Source organism: Fomitopsis serialis (genome assembly GCF_022376445.1).
Source record: "Fomitopsis serialis strain Sig1Antser10 chromosome Unknown B0H18scaffold_81, whole genome shotgun sequence".
NCBI lineage: Eukaryota > Fungi > Basidiomycota > Agaricomycetes > Polyporales > Fomitopsidaceae > Fomitopsis > Fomitopsis serialis.
Window position 1 is genome coordinate 80,697 of NW_025955041.1, and position 26,115 is coordinate 106,811.

A 26,115-nucleotide genomic window follows, 5' to 3' on the forward strand; every position below is an offset into this window, starting at 1 on the left:
GACTCGGTGGATCGCAAATCGCGGAACATACCGCGACCGCAGCGATAGTTGAAGGTGGAGGCAGGAGCGATACTGATGAGTCTGCTGACGTCTTCTGGCCAGATGCGATGCATATGCGAGACTGCGAAGCACCCCAGTTTCACGAGGCTCCATACCGCACGACGCAAGCGAGACCTGCTGAACTCCTCTGTGCAGTCGTTGCTGGCGTACTGCTCCTCGCAGGAAGCGTCCTGTATGAAAGCGGAGGTGCAGGATGCGGGGCCGCGGGGCGCGTGGCAGAGCGCAAGTGTGGCCATGCCAAAGCGGGCACTGCACGCGCTATTCTTGGGGCGCGGTGGCAGGGGTACCCGCTACGGGACGTCATTCGCGCGAGAGCGCCCCTGTTTCGTTCCTTATTGAAGGTCTTCGCCAACCTCATTCCCGCCACGCTCCTTCTGTTGCATATACCCTACCATCCTATAGTTATTCACCCCGTCGTCGTCGCCCACCATGCCCGGCGACGTTTCCTCATCATCACAAGCCCAGGCCCAGGTCAACGGCATCGTTAAGGACGATGCTGCCAAGAACCGCGTACCAGTACACACTTTCGACCCGAACGCGTCCCCCGAAGCGAAGGGCGTTGCTGCTGGTAAAGGCAAAGACAAGCTGAAGCGCGACAGAGACGACGAGGGTGCCGGTGAGAAAGGTGAGCCTCTGTGTTCTTGCGGGTATACCTTGGGCAGGCGAGAATATCACGGAGTGCGCCATGGTGGGGCGAGGACTTCATCATGGCTACCATCATGGCGGCACACAGCGAGAGGGCCCGTACCACTTGCGTGTAGGAACCAATCCGCAACGTCTCGTTTCCCGTGGCCGTACGTGAGTGCCATGTCGGGCAGGTATCCGGATTCCAAAATCAAGCCCAGCCTGAGGTACTGCCAGCGTGGCCTCGATCGAACCTGGGCTGCACATCACTGTTTTCGAGGGCTGTTTAGCGCGCCATCATGTCTGCAACATATGCAGCTCAACAGACACTCTCTGCGGGTGACGCGCATATTGGGCTTTGAACCCACTGTATCCACCGGCAGCACGGCGCCTTTCGCGTGTGTGTAGTGCGACCGCCAGAAGCATGGTCAGAAGCGGTGCGGAGATGCAGTCGCCTGCTTGTTCGTACACCTCTTCGGCAGCATGTATGTTATTTGCTCGCTGAAGAAGCCGCTTGGCGTCATGTATCTCCGACGCGTAGGAGTTGGGCCAAACGCCAGGCGAGCCTGCTCTGAAGTCGCGAGCTCAGGCGCGGAACCTACTTGTCGCTTCCTCCCTTAGCGTTGGTCTTATGCATGCCAAACAGAAATGCTCACGGTTTGCTCTAGAGATTCCTGTCGACAACGGTGCCCCCAATGTCGTACCTACCATCACCATCGAAGACATGTCCACTGAGCCAGAAGGAGAAGTGGAGCACTCCGGAGAGAATGCTGCTACCGATGCAGAGATACCTGGATCCATGCCGTCAGGACCCGCATCAGTCATACCAGAGTGGTACAAGGTCGGTTGGCGGGAAGTCGGCGGCATCGACGCCCAACATGCGCCCGAAGGAGAGGAGAAGGACAGGTTTGTCCTACAGGCCTTCATTAAGGAACAATACTATGGCGAATGGTATCACAATGCGGCCATCATCGTTGTGGTACGTCGCTGTGCGCACCTTCTGTAGCCATTGCTGACCTGGGCCTGCAGTCCGTAATAGTGTCGCATTTTATGACGCGCTTCAACTTCGGCTGGGGCTGGCTTTTCGTCCTCCTCGCATTTTGCAACACCTACTATGCGACGTCCATGACGCGCGTCCGGCGGCACGCGCGGGACGACATCCAGCGCGAGCTGGTGAAGACGCGGCTCGACACTGATTTCGAGTCCGCAGACTGGATTAACAACTTCCTCGACCGATTCTGGCTCATCTACGAGCCGGTGCTCTCGCAGACGATCATTGCTTCCGTCGATCAGATTCTGAGCACGAACTGCCCCTCGTTCCTGGAGAGCCTCCGGATGAGCACGTTCACGCTCGGCACGAAGGCGCCGCGCATCGACATGGTGAAGACGAACCCGCGTACTGCGGACGACGTCGTGCTGATGGATTGGGGGATCTCGTTCAACCCGAACGACGACAGCAATCTCACAAAGAAGCAGGCCGAGGACAAGGTCAACCCGAAGATCGTTTTGTCTGTGCGGGTTGGCAAGGGCATTGCGAGCGCGACCATACCGATCCTGCTGGAGAACATCGAGTTCACTGGTGTGCTCCGTGTGCGTATGAAGCTGATGACGACGTTCCCGCACGTTCAGCTCGTGGATTTATCATTCACGGAGAAGCCTCACTTCGATTGGATACTGAAGCCAATTGGAGGTGAAACTTTTGGTTTCGACATCGGATTTGTGAGTGGGACTTCAATACTTATCTGATATCCATGGGTTGCTGAGTGTGTATGGAGATCCCCGGTTTGTCCTCGTTCATCCGCGAAATGGTGCATGCCACTTTGAGTCCGATGATGTACGACCCGAATGTCTTCACCCTCAACCTCGAGCAACTCCTTTCTGGCGCACCGCTCGACACTGCAGTCGGAGTGTTGCAGGTCACCGTGCAATCCGCGCGAGGTTTGAAGGGTACCAAGATCGGCGGCGGTACACCTGACCCGTATGTCAGCTTGAGCATCAACAACAGGTCAGAGCTAGCGAGGACGAAGCACAAGGGCAACACGTACGTCATTTCCTATGCCCCTCCGATGTGTGGCTAAGACGGGTGCCCAGTGTCAACCCGACATGGATGGAGACGAAGTTCCTCCTCGTCAACAACCTCACGGAGTCGCTGATTCTTTCCCTTATGGATTACAACGACCACAGAAAGGACTCGGAGATTGGGAGCGCTTGTTTGATATGTCCAAGCTGCGTGAAGATTCGACGCTGGAAGGTCTCGAGGCTCCTATTTTGAAGGACGGAAAGGAGAAGGGTAGCATGAGGTTCGACGTGACCTTCCACCCTGTCCTCAAGCCTGAGGTCGACTCCGGAGGGAAGGAGTTACTGCCCATGGATACCAGTGAGTGTGACCTCGGATCAATAGGAGAACGAGTACTGACTGCAGTCACAGAGGTCGGCATCGTTCGCCTGACTCTCCACCAGGCAAAGGATCTTGACCACAGCAAGTCGTCGTCCGGCGATCTGAACCCCTTCCTGCGGTGTACACTGGCACCAACGCCACGCCCATCTTCACGACCAACAAGGTCAAGCATACGAACAACCCTGTCTGGGATGCGTCCACCGAGTTCCTGTGCACGGATCGCGGCTCGTCCGTCGTCACCATCAAAGTCGTCGACGACCGCGACTTCCTCAAAGACCCTATCATCGGCTACTTGAGCGTACGCCTGGAAGACTTGCTGCAGGCGGCGCAGGACAAGGAGCGCGACTGGTGGCCTCTGAGCCATTGTAGGAGCGGACGGGTGCGCTGAGTGCTGAGTGGAAGCCACTGAATATGCCTGGCAGCGTCCATGGTGCGGATCAGTATGTGGCGCCCATCGGCGTGGTGAGACTCTGGCTGAAGAAGGCGACGGACGTGAAGTGGGTGTTCTGTGCGGGGCTCGTCTCTTGTGCGCATGCTGACCCGATGTCTTGCAGGAACGTCGAGGCTGCGCTGGGAGGGAAGGTGTGTGCGGGGAATGCATCAGTCAGATCCACTATTAATCCTGGCTTCTTACATCTCAGAGCGATCCATATGTGCGAGTGCAGATCAACAACATCACGCAAGGCCGCACTGAAGTGGTAAACAACAGTAAGAGGCTTCCCGTTAGAGGTAGCTTCCAGTCCTCTGACAACGCTACAAATAGACCTGAACCCTGAGTGGGACCAGATCATCTACATTCCTGGTAAGTCTTGAAGTGCTCGCGTTCTAGGGCGTACACACTGACACGGATGGCGCTGCAGTGCATTCACTGAAGGAGGTATGCATGGAAGCGTTCCCATGTATGGGCGCCTCGCTGACCGTTCTGTAGACCATGATGCTTGAGTGCATGGACTATCAACATCTCACCAAGGTATCTTTGCCACTCCGACCAGCTTCGTGTGTCCACTAACGCACGTCTCTGTGTAGGACCGCTCACTCGGGAACGTTGAGCTGAAAGTGGCCGAACTGGCCAAGCCTGCAGAGGGAGACTTCCTTTTCGCATCTACCGGCCGGAAGGCCGCGGAGGAGCCCATCATGTTGGACCACGGCTCATTCAAAGGCAAGCTGCACTACGAGGCTGAGTTTGTGCCCGCTATTCCTGTCAAGGGTATCGGTTTCGAGTCCGTCCAGAATGAAATCGAACAGGCGACCAAGCGCACGAGCATGACCGACACTGAGAGTGGTACATTCGCAGACGATCGTTCGTCGACATCTTCCCTGCGCCGCGAGCGTGCCGCATCGAACGTGATCGAGGGCGTTACGGCATCGAGGCCACTGGGCGCGAGCGAGAAGCCAGAGCAGGACGTGGAGAACGGAGCTGCGCCAGAAGCCCCTGCAGAGCCGGCCACCAACGGCGATGTTCCCGAAGAACACCGTCCCGAGGAGGAAGGTTTGGAGCTCTCGAAGGAGGAGCTTCTCAAGTACCGTGAGTTGTGCTTCTGATCAATCGCTCTCTTGGAAGTCGTTAAATCTTGCTTCCTTGTTCCCAGAGTCTGGTATTATCATGTTCAATGTCATCTCTGGGCAGCTGCACAAGAAGGCGCGCTTGGAGGTCCTCTTGGACGACGCATACTGGCCTGCGTTTAGTACCGTGCGCCCGCGCAGCTCTAAAGCGCATTGGGAGTATATTGGCGAAGGGTTTGTCAAGGAGCTTGACTTCGGACGTGTTTGGCTGCGCCTCAATGAAGCCGATGAGGGCGACAAGGACGATGTCATCGCTGAGTGGAAGGGCGATGCGAAACCGTTCTTGGAGCGCGCGATGGTAAGCTTTCCGCAGGGGGATTGTTAGCTCGTGTGACTGACTACTCTGCAAAGGACGGCCCAACATCATTCGAGCTCCTGCACTCTGGCGACGAGGACAAGAAATCTGTCGTACAGCTTGAGGCCCGGTATCTCCCTGTTCCTGTCAAGCTGGAGCCCAGAGAGAGCGTGAACAGTACGTAGGCTACAGGCTAGAACTGAATGGCGCACTGATCTTGGTCCAGACCAGGGGATGCTCCGTGTTGACCTTCTTGATGCTCATGATCTTCTTGCCGTGGACAGAGGAGGTATGTGCATAGCTTCTGTGCTCATGAAGGGATCGGGGACTTACACATCATAGGGAAATCTGATCCGTTTGCTGTGTTCCAACTCAACGGACATAAGGTCTACAAGTCTCAGACCAAGAAGAAGACGCTCAACCCGGAGTGGAACGAGGATTTCGTTGTGCAAGTGGTACGTCGGCGAGCTCTCTTTCGCTTTGGTTAACCCTCACCCGTCGGCAGCCATCCCGTGTTTCAGCGGATTTCATCGTCGACGTGTACGATTGGGACCAGCTTGGGAAGGCAGACATCCTTGGGTCCGGCAAGATCAACCTTGCAGACATCGAACCTTTCAACTCGGTGGAACACGTCGTTCAGTTGTCGTTGCCCAAGAATGGCCAGAAGGGCTCTATCAGGATACGTCTGCTCTTCCAGCCTGAAATCATTGTCAAGTCTCGCAAGAACACCTCGACCTTCTCGGCCGCAGGTCGCGCTATGACACAAATCGGCCATATGCCTACTGGCGTGGTCTTGGGCGCGGGCAAGGGTGTTGCTCATGTCGGCTCTGATCTCAAGGGCATTTTCAAGAGCAAGGATCATGCGAAGTCTCAAGCATACGAGGTTGATAGTGACCGAGGATCGGTGGCCGAATTACCTGCTGGCCAGTCATCTCAACCGATCAACGGAACGGGCCCCATGTCGGCGGCGGCGTTCCCCACAAGCCCTAACCTGAACGGGGATGGCTCCCTGAACGGCCTTGGTTCGGATCGCGGGACTTTGCGCGTCGTTGTGATGGAGGCCAAGGACATGTTGGCGAGCGATGTCAAGCCCTACGTTGTCTTACGCGTTGGTGACAAGGAACATAAGACGAAGCATTCGCACAAAACGGCGACACCGGAGTGGTATGTCGCTACGGCCAGCGTTCCTCGTGCATGCGCTCACTCGATTTTGTAGGAATGAGTCATTTACCTTCTCTGCCGCCCCTGCGACGCAACCAAAAATGCATGCATGGATATACGATCATAAGACACTTGGGAAAGACAAGCTACTCGGTTCTGCTGAGATCGATGTACGTTCTGTCGTACCACCATTGACATTTTAACACTGACGTTCTGTAAAGCTTTGGCGCCACCTGCCTACCGACTCTGGAGTTGCGTCTGCGGAGGTTCACGCCGAACTACGCGAAGGACAGGGCCTCCTGCGGATGCGTCTGGAGTTTGACCCAGAAGGCAGCAGCCCGTCACGCTCCCGCACCTCGATGCATTCGTTGGTGGGCACCACTGCCCCCGTCTCGCCCTCGAGATTCAGCCTGAGTCGACGGCGAGGCGCTGATCGCGACGATTAAGGCCTCGAAATCGGACGGACCTTGATTATATTCTCTATCTGATTCATCTCTTTTCTTCAATCGACATCGTCTACATCCCACCATGCGTTGATTATTAGCAGCATTTGTACTATTTGGACATTACAGCATCCTATATCCATCGTTAGTCGTTACGATAGCATGGTGCGATGTGCCATGGTTAACTCTATTCTCGGACCACGTAATGAAGAACGGGCTAACATCATGATCGTCCAATTGCTATGGTGTGTTGTGATGTGGTTGACTATTCTACAAGATGTGAGTACAGATTGAGCAGATACGTAGTCCATGCATGCAGTTCAGTGCCTCGCACTCCGGCGCAACTGTTTGCCTGTGTCCGCCTCCTGCGAAGTACCCAGGATGATCGCTGCCATCTCATCGTCCGTCACGACGCGGTTCTTTCCAAGCTGCCTGAGTATCGTCATGGTGAGCTTGACTCCCATTTAGCTGCAAGAAACATAACTTACCGCTTTTTTTCTTCATCGTGTCGACTTCACCTTCCTGAGGCACGTATGCGGCACCCTGTCCGCCATGAGCCACTGCAGCATTTCGAGCCTTCTTGTCCGGGATAACGGTTGTCGAATCCCGAGGCTTGTCCTGCAGCCTCAGCTCGTCAGGCTTTCTTGCAGGCTGGCAAGTTTGACATCGGTGTCGCTAACTTTCCTCGCCTTTGCCCTGCCAGCTTTGACATCATCTTCGAAAACGGGCGACGGTGCTTTTGCGAGAGGGGCGTGCTTCGGCAACGGTCTGCCGCTCTTCTTGGGCGGTTCGGATTCAACCTCAGACTCGGTGTCCTGGGGTAGGAGCGATTCCATTCGTCTTCCTGGCTTGTTTCCTCGTCGACTTCCATGGGTGTCTCGGCCTTGATAGTGGTTTGGAGGCTGGCCGTCCGTTCGTGCCCTTTCCCTTGCGAGCCAGCGGCGAGGAGCACCGACTCAAGGAAGCATCTGACGAGCCGTCGAACTGGTCACTCTGGAACGGCTAAGTCATACTTTCAAGACGGGTTATCGAGCTACTTACCATCTGAGCCTCCACCTCATCTTCCGTCACGTCGGAAAGGTCTTCGTCGGAGTCACTAGCTGAGTGCCCGTTCTCCTGTCTGGCTTGGTTCATCATATCAATCTTTGCATCAAGTTTCTTCTCATGTTGCTCGATCTATCGTACTTGCGCAGTCAACATCAATATAAATTTCAGTCCATGCAACATACCTCCATCATCAAACGACGCTTGAACATCTTCTCCATGCTTTGCATCCGGGCCTCCATCTCCTCCATGACCTCCTCACGGACCTCGGCTTCCACGACCGCAGAGCGCAGTTCGGCATCGAACAGCTGTGTACGCAGCCGTTCGATCTCGTCGAAGAGCGCGTCAATGAGTGGGTTAATGGGCTCGTCCTCACCGTCTCCGTCACCGTCGCCGGGCTCCTCGTCCTCTACATCCTGCTGTTAGCGCGCCTGTTCCTCTCAATTCGAGATGATCACTTGCCTTCGAATACCTCCAGATGTGCTTCACTGACCTTCTTGCCGCGTCCGCCAGTCGAGAGGGTGACCGACCTTTTATGAGGTACGACCTCACTGGCACGGGCCTTCCCTGCAGGGAGGACACGCGCGATGGCCATGCCAGGAACGGTGGACACCTCCCGTGCAAGAGCAGCGAACCGCATTACGTGCGAGTTCTCGTCGAAGCCGGTATCGTAAGGGTTGACGTTGACGATCATGACCTGATACATCAGGATATTCAGAACTGCGATAATGTGAGGGATATAAAGTGATAGCCTACCGCCCTGCCCTCGCCGACGAAGTAGTCCATCAAGATTTCGGTCAATTTGCTGTGGCGGAAGGGCACGACAGCCAGACCGCGCTTGACGTCCCGCGTGTCGACTCGGGCACCATTGGACGCAGCAAGGCTGCGTGCGAGCGTTCGTTGATTGGCACGCAGGGTCTCCATGCACTGTCCGAGCACCATGAGTGACTTGTTGATGTTGCCGGCCTCGCGAAGACGCTCGCCCGATGTCTGTGTATGCTTCGTCCGTTCGGAACCGGCTAGATCGACCAGCGTGAGGCGCGAGGTCTGGATGGACGACAAGTCCTATGGTGGACGAAAGCTGATATCAGTCTCTCATTCTACAAGCAGCGGCTAGGCTTCACATTCTTCTCTCCACGGTGCACGCGGAGGATCTTGATGGTGACTAGAGCATGACTCCGGCTGCTCTGGCTGTTTGCAAGAGTTCCGAAGACCCGTCTATGCAATTGCCCGAGACGCAGAAGCTCTTTCGCTTGCGCGGCATTCTCGACCCTAAGTTGGCGCAGGCCGGCGACGTACTTGCCTGCACCACCGTTTGCAGCTTCGGACGAGGTCAGTCCGGTGTCGGATCGCGGACAAGGTTTTACAGCGAGGGCCTTGCGGGTGAGTAGGAGCGGGTTGGCCTGAGATGACGGCAGCGGGAGATTGAGGAAGCTTGAGGTGGGGCGCGGAATGCTAGACTGGATTGTGTAGGCTGAGAGGAAGAGGCATCGGGAGCGTCGATGGCGGCAAAGAGATCGTACACCTTTTCATTGTAAACCTCTGAGTACGAGAGCCAGATGGTGTACTCATGGTTCCGGTCGATGGTAAGCACGGTCGGATCTACACCATCGCTGGACGGGAGGTCATCCAAGATGTCAGCAAGCGCGGGCGCGCCCGAGGTACTAGGGAGATGCGGAGAGAACGACTCGGAAGGGCCGTCGGCGAGCTCGACACCGTTCAGTCGTACTGGACGATACTGCCCGAACGTGAGCAGAACACAAGTAGGTCTTCTTGAGCACAACGCACCCTGGTATCACCATGTAGCCCCTCTATACTATTGAAGATAACGTCGAGAGTGCGCGGGAGGATGCCTGCGCTGCCCGGCTGACTGCCACCCTGGATCGTGTATGTCTTACCCGAGTTTGTGACCCCATACGTGAAGAGCAGACCACTTCGTCCTTCCAACAAATCGCGTACCAGGGGAAGGGTGGTCTTGTGAAGAAGTCGACCTGCTGTGTTTCCGGAGGGAAAATATGCGAGAAGGTATAGATGGACGAGGCGTGCGCAGAAGAAAGCCGTGAGGGCGCAGAAGAGGACAAGGGATCTGTCATCTGCACTGCAGTATCGGAGATGGGGTCAAGATATGGTTGGGACATCGGTTCAGCATCTCCGAGGTGAGGGCGGATGCGGAGGTAGGCCTGCGGGCATAAAGGTCAACAAGGCATAGGATGCGATACTCAGGTACATGGTGTAGACGACCTTTATGGGTTCTCTATCTGTGTCTTCAGTCAAGTCTGCCGTGGTTGCGCTTCTGGACACATGAGGTTTCGGTGCACTCGCGGTGATCTTCTTGCCCCGCATTCGGTCTGGTGGCTCAGGAGAGTTGTCTCGATTGAGAAGTGGTTTTCGCGCAATCGTCCTTTTCGGTGCTGACAAGCCAGATGTTGACGGCTGCGCAGCAGCATTTGTCTTCGATGCTGCACGAGTGGTCCGCGTCGTCGCTGGGGCACTGCTTGCTGTAGCCTTGGAACGTGTAGATGCGCGCGTGGCAGTTGCCTTCGGTTTGCTTGCCATAGCTTCGGAATGAAATGTGTTTTGTCAATACAAGCTATCCAAGTACGTGCGGACAGAACGCAATGTCGCGATGACTGCGATGAAGGGCAAGTTGAGGCGGGTGGCTGTAGCGACCAGTCAAGCTTTCAAGCGCAAGAGTTGAACCGACACGCGATTCGCATGAGGGTCGCGTTCTGCACGTGACCGTTGCGCTCGGCGTTTCTGGAATGTGCAACTTCACTGGTTTGCAAGGAAAATTCTGGCGTCTCTATGTCCCTCTTGGATCAATATTGAGAACTGTATACTCCCATGAAAGAGATTTTTGTAATGCGTGGACGATGGTAAGAGGACTTTGAGTATTACTGCTAACCTGAGGTGCTGCCAGTTTGCGGAGTTGGGTGCACGTGATTGACGCGACGCGTTGAAGTTCCAGATGCAAGGCTATTGACCTTGTCTGTGTGCGTTCATCTTGGTTCTGTCTGTCTTCTTGAGGCTTGGTCCTCTGTCGCGCTCAACGACCACAGGTTAACTGCGCGTGCGATAATGGCGAGCAAGATATCTCCCAATCGCCGCCGCTCGATCGCTGTCCTGAACCAGGGGCAATCGCAATCCTCTCGTCACCACAGCCGCAGGCGGGCTTATAGCATTGCACCAGGAGAGAAGCTCAGTCCAAATGCGAAGCGTAGGAGGTCTTTGGTGAGTAGTTCTTGTCCATGCTGGATCGTTGACTCTCATGGGGATGTAGGCTCCTCGGAAGAGTATCTTGAAAGCCTCCATGAACCTTCCTGAAAGCGCAGAGGCGTCCGCACTTGCAGATGAAACTACTACACAATCCATGGATTTGACAGAGATTCATGCTCAACCCCGCAAGAGCCTTGCCAGGCGCGTCAGCTTCGCGAGCCACGCGCACATTCGGTTGTTCGACGTGCGGGACAATACGAACGGCAGCCAGGACCCGTCTTCATCGCCACAAGGGCCATCCGATCACCGCAATGACGAGAACAGGCACCCTACCCCTGCACCGACGCGTCGGCGTAGTTCAATGCGTCGGCGTTCATCTACAGCATTCAGCGAGTTTGGTGAGCAGTCGATGGAGATGGACGAGGACGAGACCGCACCCCTCCCTGCCGATTTCCTCAGGCAAAACGAGTACCAACTTGGTGGGTCTGCAGTGGAGGACGACGAGTTCACAGACGAGGATGACGACGACGACGATATGGAGATAACAGAGGCAATTCGCTTGAACGTCGAGCGCAAACGATCATTGTCTCTAGGAGGTCAGGCGCATAGCTCGTTGCCCGATAGACGCCGTTCGTCTGTTGCTCCCGTAACAGTGACACAAGGCCGGTCAGAAAACCAGCCTCCGCGCCAACTACCACCACCACAGGAGGAGGAAGAAGGTACGCGACCTCAAGACCAAGATGAAGGCGACATGAGCATGTCTTCGGCCAATTCCCAGTCATTTGTGTCAGAGGGCTCCTCGGTAGATGAGTCAAAGCCGATGGAATTCACTGCCCCCGTCGGGAAGTCTCTACGCCCTCCTTCGCGACCGAGCGACAGGTGGCTCGCCCTACAAGCGGCCACCCATGCTGGTATCCCTCAGGATCAGTCTCTTTCGCAGGAGGAAGACGACGAGGGTAACTCCGGCGTGTACCGCGAAAGCGAGCCTATGGAACTGACAGACGCAGTGGATCGTCTGATGAGAGCGCGTGTATCGCTCGGGATGTCTCCTGGCTCTGGAAATGCAGATGCTACAGTGCCCGATATGGACATGGATGAGGACAGCGTATCTGCGGTGCAAGAGAACTACCAAGAGGACAGCTTCACAAGCACCGAAGACAGTTTCGCAGGAGATCCAGTGGGTGATAGGACTGTAAACGTGACGACCCTCATACGATCGAGTCTCGGAACACAAAATTCCTACTGGACACCGCCAACACAGGCGGTCGCGCGGATGAGGACCGACCTGTGAGGTTGCCTCTAGGGGCGGCCCCGTCGCAGCCCCTTCAGCGCCAATAACTGCTGCTCCCCCTCCTGTGTCCGAGCATGCACTGGCACCAACACCTACGTCCGAGCCACCGGAACCAACAGCTGCGCTCCCGCACCAGCATCACAGCTCGGTTCTCTGTTTTCAGCGCGTCCGCCTCACGACCCTCCGTATTCGCACCCCCCAAGACGCCAGCCAACCACCGCGCTCTCCATCAAAGCTCCACCTTCCGCGACCATCCCTAAGCCATTCTCCTTCAGCCTTTCACGGACTCCCGCCGCCCGCCTGCACTTGCTTCTCCGGCCCCTAGAGGCAATGCAGCAGTACCGGGGCCGTCCTTTGCCTCCAACGCAAGTGCAAATCCACCGCGATCCCCCGCCGTAGCAAGACCCACAGCGGCCTTCGCCCCGCCCTCGCGCGCAAGTCCCCCGTGAAGCGCCTGCGCCACCCGAGTCAGAAGCTGCACATCAGCCGAGTCCAGCGAAGCGGGCTGCTGTTGGCAAACTCGAACCATCCAAGATAGCACTATTCGAGAAGCTACAGCTCCGACCAGGCGACGGGAACAGACGAACAAGCATGGTGCGCAGGCCGTCAGGATACTTCGCACAGAGGAAGAGTCTCGGGCCGGCCTGTTACCACCTGCCAATGGTGCACCTGGAAGCGCAGGTGTCTGCCGGGAAGCCAAGGAAGCGGTGGGACTGGGCCTGGGACGCGCAAGGGCCAGTATGGGAGCTGCGCCTTCCGGGCAGGGCTAGGATTGCCTGGTAGGAAGCCCAGAAGTGCAGAAGGCGGATCGCTCTACCCAGACGTCTCACGTATAGCTGAAGAGGACCCGCCAACGCCCTCTCGGGCGAGCAGTGCCCACCAGAGAGCCCAACAAGGTGCGAACGTGAGACGTTACGGCAGGCTATCGCAGCGCCGAGCCCGACGCGGGGATCTCCCTCACCCGCCTCACCCCGGACTGGGTCGCCTGCGCCACTGGGACGGCCCTTGGGGCCATCGAGGTCCGCTTCGCCTGCGCTACCAACCAGTCCGGCTGTACAACCCCCCTCGCCTGTTGTTGCGCCACCGCGGCCTGCATCGCCCGCTCAACCATCTCCCGTGGACGCCAGCTTTAGGGACACAGGTATCATGCTTTCACGGCCGTCTGGCGGGGGGACACCAGTGGAATCTGCTGTCACAGAGCAATGGCGAGCAGGCGTGGAGGGTGCTGAAACCAGTTACGACGACGAAGGGGTGAGCCAGAGTCTGCTATATGCACTGGGTGTGCAATGCTGATGTCCTATGCCCTCAGCCACCTATCAGCATTGAGCAGTTCTTCGACATGACCGGTATTCATTTCATGGACGAGCTCACAATGCCCAAACCACGACAGTCGGTCGTGGCACCGCCGCACCTTCGCACTCGCGGGCGCCGTCGCTCATCCGCTGAGTTCAGCGAAGCTGAAGAGATCCTATTCCGCTCGCCGAATTCGCCGTAGCGATGGCGCGGAACTGCCGAGATTGGAGTGTTCAGTGCTGTTGGTAACGATCTCAGTGCTTGGATAGAGGAGAGCAAGAAAATTTGCATTGAGGCCGAGCGAGAGACGGAGAAAGTCACGCCTGAGTTGTTCAGGGACTTCGTCGCTGCTGATGAGTCGGAGCAAGGCCTGTTGATTGTACGTCCTGTGAACTCTTATACATAGTTACTCACCCCATCCACTGCTATTGCACGTATAGCACCAACTCAAGCTCATCAAGGCCTATAATTATTGCACAGCGAATCACAGTGGTATGACTGGAAGATGGACTGGACGCAGCGTCTGCATGCCAGAGCCCGGCAGGAGTTTGCTAACCTTGAATCGGTATGTTACTCCGCGCCGACATGGTCATGTTTTCCAAATTGTACTCTACTAGGACGCACAAGCTTTGGCGAAGATTATCAAGCAGTCGCAGGCAACCCTACCTGACTTCGGGACGAGTATGCTCAAGTCATGGCCGAGCTGGAAAAGGAGCAGGCTGACATCGCAGAGATTGAAAACTCCGATCAGGACTACCTGAGCGAGCTGAAGGCCACTATAGCGGAGCAGAGGTCCGTCTTAGAATCCTCATCCGTAGGTTGGCGATGTGACGTCGTACTGACCCTCACTATGTTATGTAGTTCCGAGCTTGAGGTTTTCCGCACGGACGTCTCAGAAGGAAGAGCAAAGCTGGACAGGCTCCACGAGAGACTTGCTGAGATTGAGTCGGAGAAGCAACAGGCAACCACTGCAATCGCTAGGGCACAATACAATGTCCACATCCAGAAGGAAAGCACGACGTCAGCAGTGTTCAGACTGAAGGGTGAGCTTGATATTGGAGGTTTCGAATTGATCTAACCTGTTGTCGTAGACGAACTGGAAGCGCTGCAAGACCTCCATCTATGGCAGCTACGAAGATTATGCCCGATGTTATTGAACTAGTCTATGCCTCAAGATACCAAGTTTCAATCCCTTGCGTGAAATACCGACCTACTTAACAGGGGTCGCCGTCATCCGAGCAAAGAACTTTCAAGTGAGGGAACGGGATCCCTTTCCTCGATTTACCACTCTTGCTCTTCAAGCAGCACAACAAATGCTGACCGCGAGTGAAGGTCAGCTCAGTGTACGTCAGGTGAGCGTTATCAGTGGGTATGCAAGTCTGCTTGTCTGAGAAGGGTGCAGATCGTTGAGCGACTGGGCGACCTCTGGAGCGCGTGCTCGCAACTTCGGTCACAGTTCGCCTTCTTGGCTATCAAATATCCGCTCTCTGTCCAAATTGCCCCTTCTGCGGAGGCCAGTCTTCCCGATCTTCTTACCAAAGTGACAATCTTGTTCCCCGGAGCCCATGGGAAGGCGACGGTTTCGTTCATCTTCGGCCGTGACACATACTCAGCTTGGCCACTTCAATCAAATCGCTGAAAGCGGACGTCGAAGTTCACTACGGACATATCGAGTGCGTTGGTTCTGCGTGTCTGAATTACCGCCACCGATTCACGGATTTGCAGGCGTCAAACAATCTTGGATGCAGTTCTTGCCCGTCTCGCTCAAGCTAAACCCACCGAGAATCACGCGTGCCTGCTGGACGCATGCATCGAAGCTATGGAACAGTATGAATAATCGTATACCTCTTTCTTGGCTTTTAAGTTATGATATGTACATCTCTCTCGATATATGCCCGTAATGTCATGAGGATATGTATGGCTCCAGGTTCCGTGAGCGTAGAAAGATCATGGCGGGAAGATGTGGCAAATTGTCCGCATCGCTACAAATACAGATATGGGAATACAACGAACGTGTGAGCAAAACACTAACCTGTCGTCAGGCGGCAGCAACGTCAACTCATGTCTAGCTAGCAAGTTGAAGAAGGCCACTCACGAAGGTGTGAAGTGTTCCCAAGATTTCAAGCGCTTGCATAAGCAAGCTGCTGGTGGCTCTGGTCCAACCCGGCCAATAACACGGCAAGTGTATCCGATTCGAGCGAATGAGCTCGAGTTCCCCCTCAGCGACGTCCCGGACTGAGCTCCACGCCTCCGTCGCGTGCCGGCACAAGTCACGGCAGTCATCTTCTGCTGCTGCACGCTGAGCGCAGCGAAGTGAGATACTTGCACGCGCTCCTGCATCTGCTGGAGGGCCTCCTGGATGGCCTGCTCCCGGACGGCCTGGGCCTGATGGATCTGGCTTTCGAGCGACGTGATGTACTCCATGCGCTCAGCATCGACGTACAAATTTCCGTGCACTCGCGCCTCCAGCTCTGATACTTGCTTGGCGAGCTCCTCCGTATCACGGAGGCGCGCCGCCTTCGTAGTCTGCAGCTGGCTCTCGAGCGACTCGATCTCGGCGAGCCTGTCGCGCGCCTTCGTCTCGACAGAAGCGAGCTGCAGACGGAGGAGGGTAACACCCGCGTTGTCTTCTGCGGAAGCCTCCCCAGACACGTCGAATAGATCGGTTTTGATGTGAATTGCGGGCGAGGGCGTGACATCGGGCAGTAGAACCTGCGAGATCGACCCATAGCCACCTGGCGATGGCATCGCACTCAAGGTCGGACTCTCTGGTGCTCATGAGTGGACGAACTGAGACTGGGGAGACAGCGCCAGATCGGAACGGCGCGGGGATCTCGGACAGCATATGGTCACCTCCTCTCCTGTAATGTTTTGTTTGTTTGCGAGCTGCTCCCATGACAAGATTGATCCGCGGTCATTGCCCAGCTGCCGACGGAGCGGGCGCAGGAAGGGCGAGCTGTTAGTGGACGAGGGCTGTTCCGGGGACAGATACGATAGTTGTTACGAGCGGGGAGGAATTTGGGCGAGGCGGGTCATGGCATTGCGCCGCTCGCGGTCCGTCATCATACGGAAGCGAGGTAGGGCGGGTGTGGGCGCTGTGGGAGACGCGACGCCGGAGAGGAGAAACTCGACATCATGAGCGTCGACGCTGTCGACGCTGTTACCCTCTACGAAGGCATTACCGGTAGGGGTAGTAGACTGCTGGCGCACGGGTGAGGGCTACTAGGAGGCATCTTACGAGCAGAGACCTGCGTGAGGGGGGAATCCTGGTATTGCGCGACAACGCCGCGGAGTGGGCTCGGGCTCGGCTATCGCGTTGCACAGATGATGACGACGTCTTCTTCACAGCGCTGCGGAAGAGGCCGGTCTTGGGCGTTTGAGGAGTCACCGAGGAGGTAGATGAGGAGGCCGATGACGATGGACGAGAGATGTTGCGGGCAGCGGACGCATTGGTTGATGTCTTTGCAGACTTCGACGGCCGCGCAGAAGAACCATGGCGAGGGTAGAGGAGGGGCTGCAGACCGCTTAGCAGACGCTCCCTTCTTCTCTGGTGTACGAGGTGCCACGTTGATAGCGTCCTTAAGGTCAACTTTGAGAGCGTCGGGATGGGGGTTCGGGCTGACCGAGCGAGACAGCTTGCCCGTCGAGGACGGTGGTTCGAGAGTGGCACTGCGCTTATGGGCCACTTTGGTCTTCTCGACAGGAGAGCGGTCGATCGCCTTGCCACCGAGACGGGTAGGGGAGGGCGGCTTGATTGCCTCCTCCATAATCATGGAACGCGGTCGCGGTCGATACTTCGGCAGAGCGGACACACCGGGCACACCATTGGATGTCCGGGGACGAAGGGTAGACGACCGCGGAAGAGCGGTCTTCGGTGTCTGAGGAGACGAGGAGCGATCCTCTGAATCCGTGGCCGTGGGCTTCTTCACGGCCGACATCCGTCGCGTATGGCGACCGAGTGTCTTGGACTTGGTGTCGGGAGATGGCTCATCCTTCTTGAGCATCGCTTTGTCGAGGGAGGGGCGGGCAGCAGGGGCCTGCGGGACTGCGATAGTGCTCGAGCGGCGAGTGGACTTCTTACTGCCCTTCTCCTTCTCTACGCCTTCCTTTCCCTCCTTGTGCATCACGTCTGCCAGTGCCTTTCCCATCGACGCGAGGTTGAGCGACTGTCGGAGGGAGCTCCTGGTAACGGGTTTGTTTGGCAACGCGCCACTTGGGGCAGTTGGTTGGGCGGGCATGGAAGGATATAAGTAGGTCCCGAGTGGTAGGTAGTGTGTGGGACGTGTATGCAGTGTTTCAGGCCTCTTGAGGGCGATGTTGGGGGGTCGCGGGCGGGGCGGACCTCGCGGGTCGTTGAAGAGTCGTTGCGACGAGCGTGTGCTGGTGATGGGACTGATGGCTCGCTTGTGGCTGCGCGTGGTTCAACTTGCTACAAACAGCGCGTCAACAGTATCGCGTCACGCGGTCGCTCTGTGGGTCCACGTTCGCGTTCTCTCGATGCTCGTTCAACTCCAAGTCTGTGAATCGTCGTATAGAAGTACTGCTACCACATGAACCGACCTACACCAGCCCGCTCTTTGTGCAGGTACACGTACATTGTCGCAGCGTTGATCAGCCCATACCAGAACCCTTCTCCCAATATCGCCCACAACGGAACATCCACCACCTGAGCTCGGAGCAAGATATAGGGAATGAGGAAGTAGCGCGGTTCGAGCAATGGTGTGGGTATGAGGGTAGGAAGAACGAAGACGGGGAGCAGAAGGTTCTGCAGTAAGGTTTGGTCTTGCCCTAAGAAGTGTAGACGATCAACCCGAGCGTGCTTCTGATACGACGGGACCTCTCACCGATGCGAATGAACCAGGCCCATGTGCAGGCAATATATCCTGGTATCAGCAAGTAGGGGATAACCGGGTGTAACATGAAAACTCTACGCCAGACGTAAAAGGTATAGTGTCGATTGTCGGCCAGCAGGAAGGGGTGGTGGATGCTGGTTTGATGTAGTGAGCATTGAGTAGGAGATCAACGATGCAAACGACATACGTGAACTTGTACACTGTCACACCCATCAGTATTGTGACTGCAATCGTGGCTGCGGTGTTTCTAAAACACAGTTAGCCTCGCATTCACCACACCCTTGAGGTGCCGCAAACTCTACCTTACGGTACCGAACATCCGTTTCCACACCTCGCGCGCTAACGCATAAAGGCCGCCTTTCCCGCTGATCAGGGCTGGCCATCCCATTATGGTAGCAAACCCCACAAAGTAGTACAGCTGCGGGATGTGCAAGGCTGGAACATGGTTCGACTTATCACCTATCACATAATGCATATCAACAGGATGGTCCGCAGCCGCTACGGTTTGCACGTACCAAGGACGATACCACCGTTCCATACTACGAAGGCACCGAAACCTGCAAGGACCAACGCGTAGGGCACGAAAGCGCCAAGAATGTCCAGGAGGACCCTAGGAAAGGTGATTACGGAGTGAACCAGATCAGCTATGAATATCAATACGTCACTTCCTCTCCTCTATGTCCCTTAGCAACACTGCAGCATACCTGGAATGGCGTCAAGAGCAGGCGGATCGTGGAGTTTAGCAACTGGCCGAGCGCCCGCAGGCGTGCGTCGGAAGCGAAGGTACATGATTGACTGGACGCATACGCGTATAGCACCCAAACAATGTTGTTCTGGCGGAACGTGCAGCTGACGGCGCCTAGCTACGATCCTTGTCCTCCATCAGGAGGCCACGAAGCCACACACGGGAATACGGACATACCAGCGCAGCAAGCCAGTGCCTCCCCTGCGACGCCGCGACCACGGTTGTGACCACGAAGAACAGACTCGGCGTCTCGGTGTAGTATAGGAAGCCGAAGAACCACGCGATGGGGAAGCTGGTGAGGACGACGCCCTCCGTGGTGGGCACAAAGACGGTGTACGGCGGCCTCACGCGCCTGTGATAGCAGAGAAGGCGTGTGAGTGCGAAAGGGAGCGCGGCGAGGGAGAGCGCGGGCGTGAGGCGGAGCATGGCGAGGTTGCATTTGAACATGAAGACTTGCTTCAACAGCAGGCTCAGCACGTAGCTATACGACCACGTCATGAATCACCGTAGGCAAGACTAGTCTCTCACTCACAGTCCTGGTGGTGTGGTGATCTTTGGGTCCCATGCCCAGTAGTCCCCTCTGCAGTACGCCTGCGCCTGCGGGACATGAAACGGCTCGTCCTGTGTGACACGTTGCCTACGTGAACACAGGACTGAGGTAACTGAGGGCATAACGCTCACCATGTAAGGCTCGGTCACCTCCTCATTGACTGCCTTCAGCGTAATGATGCATAATGCTACAAATGCGGCGTAGTAACTTGCCCCCGGGTCCGAGGACATGACGGTGGTGGTATGAGTGCTTCGATGATGATTACCATTTCGGGACATTCTACTCAACGCTATAACGGGCGCTCAGATGGGCGCTCCGCTGTTTCCACTTCACTACTTACCGACATTGACGAAATTTCAAGGCATATTACCCGAAATTGATCATGATCCCCACTCCAGACCTCTCTCATCTTACCAAGCAAGACTATGACCACGTATATGAGCCTGCAGGTGTGGCCTTATCGTCTAATTACCTTGCATAAAAGCAGGAACTAACGTTGGTACAGAGGACACATTCATCTTGCTAGATGCCCTTGAACAGGATGCTGAGGAACTACGAGTATCATATCCAAGATTATGCTTGGAAATTGGGTAAACAATAGTATTGGCCACTGCATTCGCGATATCCGAGTCTCACGTTGGCTGTAGGTCAGGATCAGGCTGCGTCTCAAGTTTTATCGGAGCCATACTTGGCACGTCGACGATATGTAAATTATTCCCCTTCCCCTCCCCTCCATATTGAAAAGACATTCACTTCAGTATGCCTTGCGACCGACATCAATCCACACGCATGCAGATGCACGAGACTGACCGGTCGTCAGAACAAGGTACGTCCCTGTCTACTCTTTACAGACTCGAACACCCAAGCTACTTGTAGTAGACACCAATAGACGTGGTGAACGCCTCTCTGGCATCGCCTCTTGTGCAACGACTTCGACATGCAGTCGACGTACTCATTTTCAACCCTCCCTATGTGCCCACCTACGCCGACGAAGCAGACGACGCGCAACAGGGCGCAGACATACAAGGTGCTTGGGCTGGCGGAGAAATCGGGATGCAAGTGACCGATGTTCTCCTTGATCAGGTCGAGGTAGGAGGCTGGCTAACCGACCTTGACAACGGCCACTGACTGGAACGTGGTTCAGGATTTACTTTCACCCATCGGGCGGTTTTATTTAGTCGCAGTAAAACAGAACGACGTCCCTGCAATACGTCAGAGGATGCTAGATACATACAGACTCTCGAGCGAGGTATGTGGATGACACATATATGTCAGTGAGCCGAGTCTGAGGTGATGTCGCAGGTAGTCCTTGAACGCCGAGCTGGTGGTGAATATCTTTTCGTTGTGCGATTCTCTCGATAGCTGCAGCTACTAGCGAACAGAGCATACGGGTTGAGTCATCCAGGTACAATTCTTTTCTAGTGGTACTACAACACATGCCCTCACGCAGTGGCTGAAGCACTGATCCTACAACCTTTGCGCGGTAGTGTTAACTTTAAGTTATGCCCGCAATGCTCAGGCCGACAAGTCGAGACCCTCAAGAGCAGGAATGGGACGCTCAGCTTGCGGCGTGATACGAACACCGTGGCGCCTCTGCCCTCCAGTAACGAAGTCGACGATCGCGGACTAGTCATCGCAGTCAGCGAACCGTCAGTCAAGAAGCAGAATGAGGACATACGTGTGCAGTGAGCCTGTTGTCCCAGAGGACAACCGTGTACGGCTCCCACTTGACACGCGCCTGGATGTCGGTGCTCTTAGCGATGTGATCGTACAGCAGCTCAAGGATTGCATCTGTACATCAATCGCAAGTCAGCTCGAGGCGCTTGTCCAGAAGCAGCGGACAACTGACCTGACTCTTCGCGCTTCAGGCCAACAATGCGGCGAGTGAATTGCTTGTTGACGTAGATCGCCTCTTCGCCTGTGACCGGGTGCCGCCTTACCAGGGGGTGAATGTTCTCCACGGGCTCGCGTCTGACGACACCACCGCGGTAGCCTGACCTCGAGTAGTTCGCCTGCTCGACACCCGAGTGCACCGCCTTGAGGGTGCGCAGGAAGGCAACGAATGCGGAGACAGCCGCTTGAGCGCTGCGACCTGCGACGTGAACGCAGTGTCGCCTCCCGTGTCGGGCTGCGAGAGGAGGAACAACGCAGTCAAGCCGGGCGGCTGCCGCTCGTAGGAGACGTCCGAGTGCCAGGCCGTCCATGTAATGCGGTCCTCACGCTCAAAGTTATATGTCGTGTTCGCATCGCGGTAAACGAGGTGCAGCTCCGGATAGTTCTCCGGGTGCCCGGACGTAGGGTGGATGTGGAGGCGGCCGAAGTGGCGGCCAAACTCAAGGTAAGAGTCTGGGCCGCTGTTGATGAAGTCGCGCTGGTCCCTGAAGACCACCAAACCCCTACGGGCGACCTATAAGAGTACACACGCGTCCGGAATGAGAAGACAATGGATGGGAAACGGTGACATCAATATTGACTTACCTCAAGCGCGAGCTGATCTCTCCCATCACTGTCGAGCGCAGCAAGGCTGACTCCGCGAACCTCCTCGCCAAGATGGGGAGTCAGTTGCGTGATGCTGGTTGCATGGTCAAGGAAGGACCGAGGGTTTGGGTGAGACAAGGCGCGACTGCCCGGATCGATGTGATCGAACGGAGTCAGAGGCGGATAGTGCTCGTCGCGTGGAAAGACCGGAAGCAGATGCGCGTAACGGTACCTTCCTCGGACTTGGACTGCTCATTGTTCTCTGCCGGTTTGGCAGCGACGCGGAGAGCAGCGATAGGAGCAGTGATTGTTTCGACCGTGGTAGACATGGCGAGAGGGCTCCGCTGGGCTGTGCGAGATGAGTACGCTGCCTGCAGCGATGCCCGCCTAAATACGTGGCTAGCTTGTCGCCATTCCACGGCCCTTGCACGCAATGGAGTGTTATCTGGTGAGCGAGGTCTCGCAAGATGACCTTGCGATGAGGAGCGTCTGCCGGCTGCCGGGCGGGTGTCCGTGTGCCTGCCGCGCCAAACAACGCGTCAACAGAGCAGATTAGATAATGCGACGCGTCGACGCGCGCCCACAGACGCGCGCGGCACGTGCAGCGCGTGTAATTGTGTGCATCTGCAGGAATCTCAGCCCGTCGCCTCGCCACCACGGCAGATCTCCTGGCGCCGCAAGACAATAGGGACAATAGCCAGAAATGACATGGCATTTCACTCCGTCCCGGGCGAAGCGAGAGCTCGCATGGTGCGTGCCTTGCGGGATGGTCTTCTGACTGGTGTACGGCAGGTCGAAGCGGGCTCTGCGATAGTGGGCCGCTCCCCGCAGGGAGGTGATACCCATCGCACACGAAAGCAGACAGACACCTCGCTGCCATCGAGTCAGCGTCGCAGGAGGTGAGTGCAGCGTTGCCCTACACCGAATCTGGATCAATCGCAAGGGCGATCACTCCCAGCGATTCTGAGTCTTGTTGTGTCACGATCGCTCCCTATCATTCCGAGTCTTATTGTTCTGCAGCGCTATGCGCTAACCAACCAGGGGATACCGGACACTCACTCTGGCTTCGTTAGGAGCGTAACAATTAGGCCGCCACGCGAGCCTGTCTTCTTGGCTATCCGCGCAAACCATGAAAAGGCAAAGGAGCCACGGGCCAGTTCTTCAGGCCCCCTCCCCGCCCGTAGCGTACCCTCTCTCCCTCCCCCCGACGGCACTCAGTTGACGAGATGGAGTCCCCCGACACCTCCTTCCCCGTTCCTCTGCCTCAGCTGCTTCGTAGCCGCAACCCCATTCCCGATGTTCCCCAAGATGTTGACTATGTCATGCAACACTTGAACGACCCCAACTGGGACTTGAACGAGGTGTCGCCCACCGCCAGCGTCACCTCCTTTCCTATGGACCAGAAGGGGACTAGGACGATCTCGAGCGGGCACTCGATTCACAGCACTGAGCTAGACTCCGAGTCGCAAGTCGGCTCGACGTATAAGACGAGGGCATCATCGCGGGCGCGTCTGCAGGAGGCAGACATTGAGGACTTCAATGAGTATGTGATTTTAGCCACTCAAATCAGTCATAGCGCTCACACGTCGCAGCGAGTCCCCGTACGCTGAGGTGCGCGCCGCAGTGTCAAATATCGATGACCCTGCGATGCCCGTAAATACATTCCGAATGTATGTGCACTCACGATGTCTCGGAATGCCAGCTGATAGTGTAATCGTAGGTGGTTCCTGGGAATCGTCCTCACGATTCTCATGGCTGGGATCAACCACTTCTTTGACGAACGATGTAAGTGAACGTTGTTCTAACAGATGTATGCGGACTCACAGTTGCTGTAGACCCCTCAGTTGCGATTAGTTCCCTTGTCGTCCAGCTGGTCGCTCTTCCGCTGGGGAAGGGCCTGGCATGGGTGCTCCCAACGACGCGCTTCAACACCTTCGGTTACGTCTGGTCTCTGAACCCGGGGCCCTTCAATATCAAGGAGCACACCGTCATCACCATCATGGCAAGCGCGGTCTACAGCGACGTCTACGTCACGACCGTCTTCGCAACACAGAAGGCCTTCTACAACCAGAGCATCGGCTTCGCCTACCAGATCCTCCTCGCGCTCTCGACACAGTGCCTCGGCTACTCCTTCGCAGGTGTCGCGCGCCGCTTCCTTGTCTGGCCCTCGAGCATGATCTGGCCCGGCGCGCTCGTGTCTTGCGCCCTCCTGAACACCCTCCACAAGAACTGGGGCAAGAAGGAGAAGCGCCACATCAGCCGAGAGCGGTTCTTCCTCTTCGTCCTCGTGGCGGGCACCTTGTGGTATTTCCTCCCGGGCTACCTGTTCACTGCGCTCAGCGTGTTCAATTGGGTCTGCTGGATTGCGCCGGAGAACCCGACGGTCAATGCGCTGTTTGGGTATTCGACGGGTTTGGGAATGGGTTTCCTGACGTTCGATTGGTCGATGATCTCGTGGATTGGCAGTCCTCTGGTCACTCCCGTAAGTCGTGTCTCATACCTTTTGAGTGTTTTGTTATTGATGCCTTTGTGTAGTGGTGGGCCGAGGCGAACATCGCGGTAGCCTTTGTCCTCTTTTTCTGGATCGTGACGCCGGCCATCTTCTGTACGTCTGCTCGTCGTGACGCGTCTCATGTTGTGACCTAACTGTCTTTTCCCTCAGTCACCAACGGCTTCTTCTCGCAGTACATGCCGATCTCCTCCTCCGGCTCGTATGACCGCACTGGGGCTGCGTACGACGTCACCAACATCATCACGAATGGGTTCTTCGATGAGGAGAAGTACAAGGCGTACTCGCCGTTGTTCATCCCCGCTACGTTCGCCGTCTCGTACGGCGTACAGTTCGCGGCCATCACCTCGGTCATTGTGCACACATTCAGTACGTCTTCTCCAATGTCGTGCGTCTATATCAATTAACGAGTGAGCTTTACAGTTTGGTACAGGCATGACATTGCTCGTCAGTTCCGTCGTACGCTGGAGGACGAGCGCGACGTGCACGCCCGGCTGATGTTGGCGTACCCCGACGTCCCCTGGACCTGGTACGCGGCCATCGGCATCATCTCCTTTGTGTTCGGCGTCATCGGCATCGAGATCTTCCCTACCCAACTCCCCGTCTGGTGCTTCGTCGTCTCCATCATCTTCGCTGCGGTCCTCATTATTCCTGTGGGCATGATTCGCGCTATCACCAACCAAATGATCTCCGTCAACGTCATCATGGAGGTCGTTGTCGGCTACATGCTCCCGGGCAAGCCCGTTGCGATGATGCTCTTCAAGACGTACGGCTTCATCACGGTCTCGCAGGCACTGACGCTTGCGAGCGACATGAAGATCGCGCACTACATGAAGGTCCCGCCGCGCATCACATTTGTCGCCCAGACGCTCGCGACCGTTATCCTCTGCTTCGTCTGCGTCGGCATCCAAATCTGGCAGTTCGCCAACATCCCGGACTTCTGCCAGCCGGACCAGAAGGACTACTTTACCTGCCAGGACGTCAGCGTATTCGCGACCGCGTCGATCATCTGGGGAGGCATCGGCCCGCAGCGCCTCTTCTCGCCCGGCCAGCTCTACAGCCCCCTCCTATGGTTCTTCCTCGTCGGCGCGCTCTCGCCCATTCCCTTCTACTTGCTCGCCCGCCGCTTCCCGCACTCCATCTGGAGGTACGTCAACATGCCGATCTTCTTCGCCGGCCTTGGCCAGATGCCGCCTGCGTCCGGCATCAACTACTCCTCCTGGGTCATGGTCGGCGCGTTCTTCCAGTGGTTCATGCGCCGCTTCCACTTCCGCTGGTGGATGCGCTACAACTACATCCTCTCTGCTGCGCTGGACTCGGGAGTCGCGGTCAGCCTTATCATCATCTTCTTCGCCCTCGAGATGCCGAAGGGCGGCATCACCCTCAACTGGTGGGGGAACACCGTCTGGCAGAACACTTTCGACTCGTTGGGCATGCCCTTCAAGCTCCCGCCGAACGGCACCTTTGGGCCCGAGACCTGGTCATGAACACTTCACCTCTCGTTCCTCTCTTTCGTCCCGCTGTAGCATTATTCGGTATATCATTATCTCTGAACGATCCATCCACGACCCATCTGCATCTGCATCATACCA

At 56.4% G+C, this 26,115-nt stretch overlaps 8 protein-coding genes across 8 annotated transcripts; 4 read left to right on the forward strand and 4 right to left on the reverse strand.

The window, feature by feature from the left end:
- The first annotated feature begins 379 nt into the window (after nucleotides 1-379).
- B0H18DRAFT_1029188 (tricalbin) lies at nucleotides 380-6,788 on the forward strand. Its single transcript, XM_048029961.1, has 22 exons — nucleotides 380-685; nucleotides 1,353-1,663; nucleotides 1,714-2,403; nucleotides 2,460-2,725; nucleotides 2,776-2,894; nucleotides 2,921-3,061; nucleotides 3,113-3,123; nucleotides 3,165-3,461; nucleotides 3,485-3,579; nucleotides 3,637-3,664; nucleotides 3,724-3,790; nucleotides 3,846-3,884; nucleotides 3,943-3,959; nucleotides 4,011-4,052; nucleotides 4,109-4,607; nucleotides 4,672-4,943; nucleotides 4,997-5,117; nucleotides 5,167-5,229; nucleotides 5,283-5,395; nucleotides 5,446-6,104; nucleotides 6,157-6,271; nucleotides 6,323-6,788. The coding sequence occupies exons 1-22, from the start codon at nucleotides 490-492 to the stop codon at nucleotides 6,545-6,547; spliced, it is 4,386 nt and encodes a 1,461-aa protein (XP_047889342.1). The 5' UTR covers nucleotides 380-489; the 3' UTR covers nucleotides 6,548-6,788.
- A 76-nt stretch (nucleotides 6,789-6,864) lies between these two features.
- On the reverse strand, nucleotides 6,865-10,259 carry B0H18DRAFT_1096207 (P-loop containing nucleoside triphosphate hydrolase protein; the record flags this gene model as incomplete). Its single annotated transcript, XM_048032447.1, has 13 exons — nucleotides 9,830-10,259; nucleotides 9,548-9,768; nucleotides 9,377-9,521; nucleotides 9,114-9,326; nucleotides 8,713-9,048; nucleotides 8,345-8,653; nucleotides 8,061-8,285; nucleotides 7,774-8,004; nucleotides 7,558-7,720; nucleotides 7,530-7,535; nucleotides 7,210-7,499; nucleotides 7,029-7,174; nucleotides 6,865-6,976 (listed from the first exon to the last, which is right to left on the reverse strand). Exons 1-13 carry the CDS (start codon nucleotides 10,142-10,144, stop codon nucleotides 6,865-6,867), a joined length of 2,712 nt encoding a protein of 903 aa, XP_047889343.1. The 5' UTR covers nucleotides 10,145-10,259.
- Nucleotides 10,260-10,666: 407 nt separating this feature from the next.
- Nucleotides 10,667-15,225, forward strand: B0H18DRAFT_1086728 (uncharacterized protein; the record flags this gene model as incomplete). The annotated part of the gene is made up of 17 exons (XM_048032083.1): nucleotides 10,667-10,819; nucleotides 10,869-11,433; nucleotides 11,458-11,523; nucleotides 11,545-12,091; nucleotides 12,125-12,159; nucleotides 12,199-12,464; nucleotides 12,582-12,778; nucleotides 12,992-13,346; nucleotides 13,405-13,541; nucleotides 13,626-13,767; nucleotides 13,879-13,953; nucleotides 14,071-14,180; nucleotides 14,250-14,431; nucleotides 14,480-14,537; nucleotides 14,572-14,740; nucleotides 14,791-14,972; nucleotides 15,114-15,225. 17 exons carry the CDS (start codon nucleotides 10,667-10,669, stop codon nucleotides 15,223-15,225), a joined length of 3,351 nt encoding a protein of 1,116 aa, XP_047889344.1.
- B0H18DRAFT_1029196 (uncharacterized protein) lies at nucleotides 15,219-16,607 on the reverse strand (the record flags this gene model as incomplete). Its single annotated transcript, XM_048029962.1, has 7 exons — nucleotides 15,219-15,420; nucleotides 15,484-15,539; nucleotides 15,566-15,636; nucleotides 15,663-16,154; nucleotides 16,186-16,221; nucleotides 16,242-16,344; nucleotides 16,393-16,607. Coding segments are annotated over 6 exons (948 nt in total), but the record flags the coding sequence as incomplete, so codon positions are not given.
- A 1,324-nt stretch (nucleotides 16,608-17,931) lies between these two features.
- On the reverse strand, nucleotides 17,932-19,766 carry B0H18DRAFT_1086730 (glucosyltransferase; the record flags this gene model as incomplete). The annotated part of the gene is made up of 9 exons (XM_048032084.1): nucleotides 17,932-18,176; nucleotides 18,233-18,375; nucleotides 18,544-18,700; nucleotides 18,757-18,885; nucleotides 18,946-19,036; nucleotides 19,060-19,104; nucleotides 19,164-19,467; nucleotides 19,519-19,607; nucleotides 19,668-19,766. 9 exons carry the CDS (start codon nucleotides 19,764-19,766, stop codon nucleotides 17,932-17,934), a joined length of 1,302 nt encoding a protein of 433 aa, XP_047889346.1.
- Nucleotides 19,767-19,918: 152 nt separating this feature from the next.
- On the forward strand, nucleotides 19,919-20,898 carry B0H18DRAFT_1086731 (S-adenosyl-L-methionine-dependent methyltransferase; the record flags this gene model as incomplete). Its single annotated transcript, XM_048032085.1, has 7 exons — nucleotides 19,919-19,985; nucleotides 20,042-20,126; nucleotides 20,184-20,242; nucleotides 20,295-20,362; nucleotides 20,416-20,625; nucleotides 20,681-20,785; nucleotides 20,839-20,898. The coding sequence occupies 7 exons, from the start codon at nucleotides 19,919-19,921 to the stop codon at nucleotides 20,896-20,898; spliced, it is 654 nt and encodes a 217-aa protein (XP_047889347.1).
- On the reverse strand, nucleotides 20,586-22,482 carry B0H18DRAFT_1029206 (alpha-ketoglutarate-dependent sulfonate dioxygenase). The gene is made up of 7 exons (XM_048029963.1): nucleotides 22,242-22,482; nucleotides 22,015-22,203; nucleotides 21,629-21,943; nucleotides 21,386-21,572; nucleotides 21,215-21,327; nucleotides 20,682-21,162; nucleotides 20,586-20,626 (listed from the first exon to the last, which is right to left on the reverse strand). Exons 1-6 carry the CDS (start codon nucleotides 22,341-22,343, stop codon nucleotides 21,052-21,054), a joined length of 1,017 nt encoding a protein of 338 aa, XP_047889348.1. The 5' UTR covers nucleotides 22,344-22,482; the 3' UTR covers nucleotides 20,586-20,626; nucleotides 20,682-21,051.
- Nucleotides 22,483-23,240: 758 nt separating this feature from the next.
- Nucleotides 23,241-26,010, forward strand: B0H18DRAFT_882187 (OPT oligopeptide transporter; the record flags this gene model as incomplete). The annotated part of the gene is made up of 7 exons (XM_048040891.1): nucleotides 23,241-23,557; nucleotides 23,607-23,684; nucleotides 23,735-23,799; nucleotides 23,850-24,496; nucleotides 24,550-24,619; nucleotides 24,677-24,892; nucleotides 24,947-26,010. The coding sequence occupies 7 exons, from the start codon at nucleotides 23,241-23,243 to the stop codon at nucleotides 26,008-26,010; spliced, it is 2,457 nt and encodes an 818-aa protein (XP_047889349.1).
- Nucleotides 26,011-26,115: the final 105 nt, after the last annotated feature.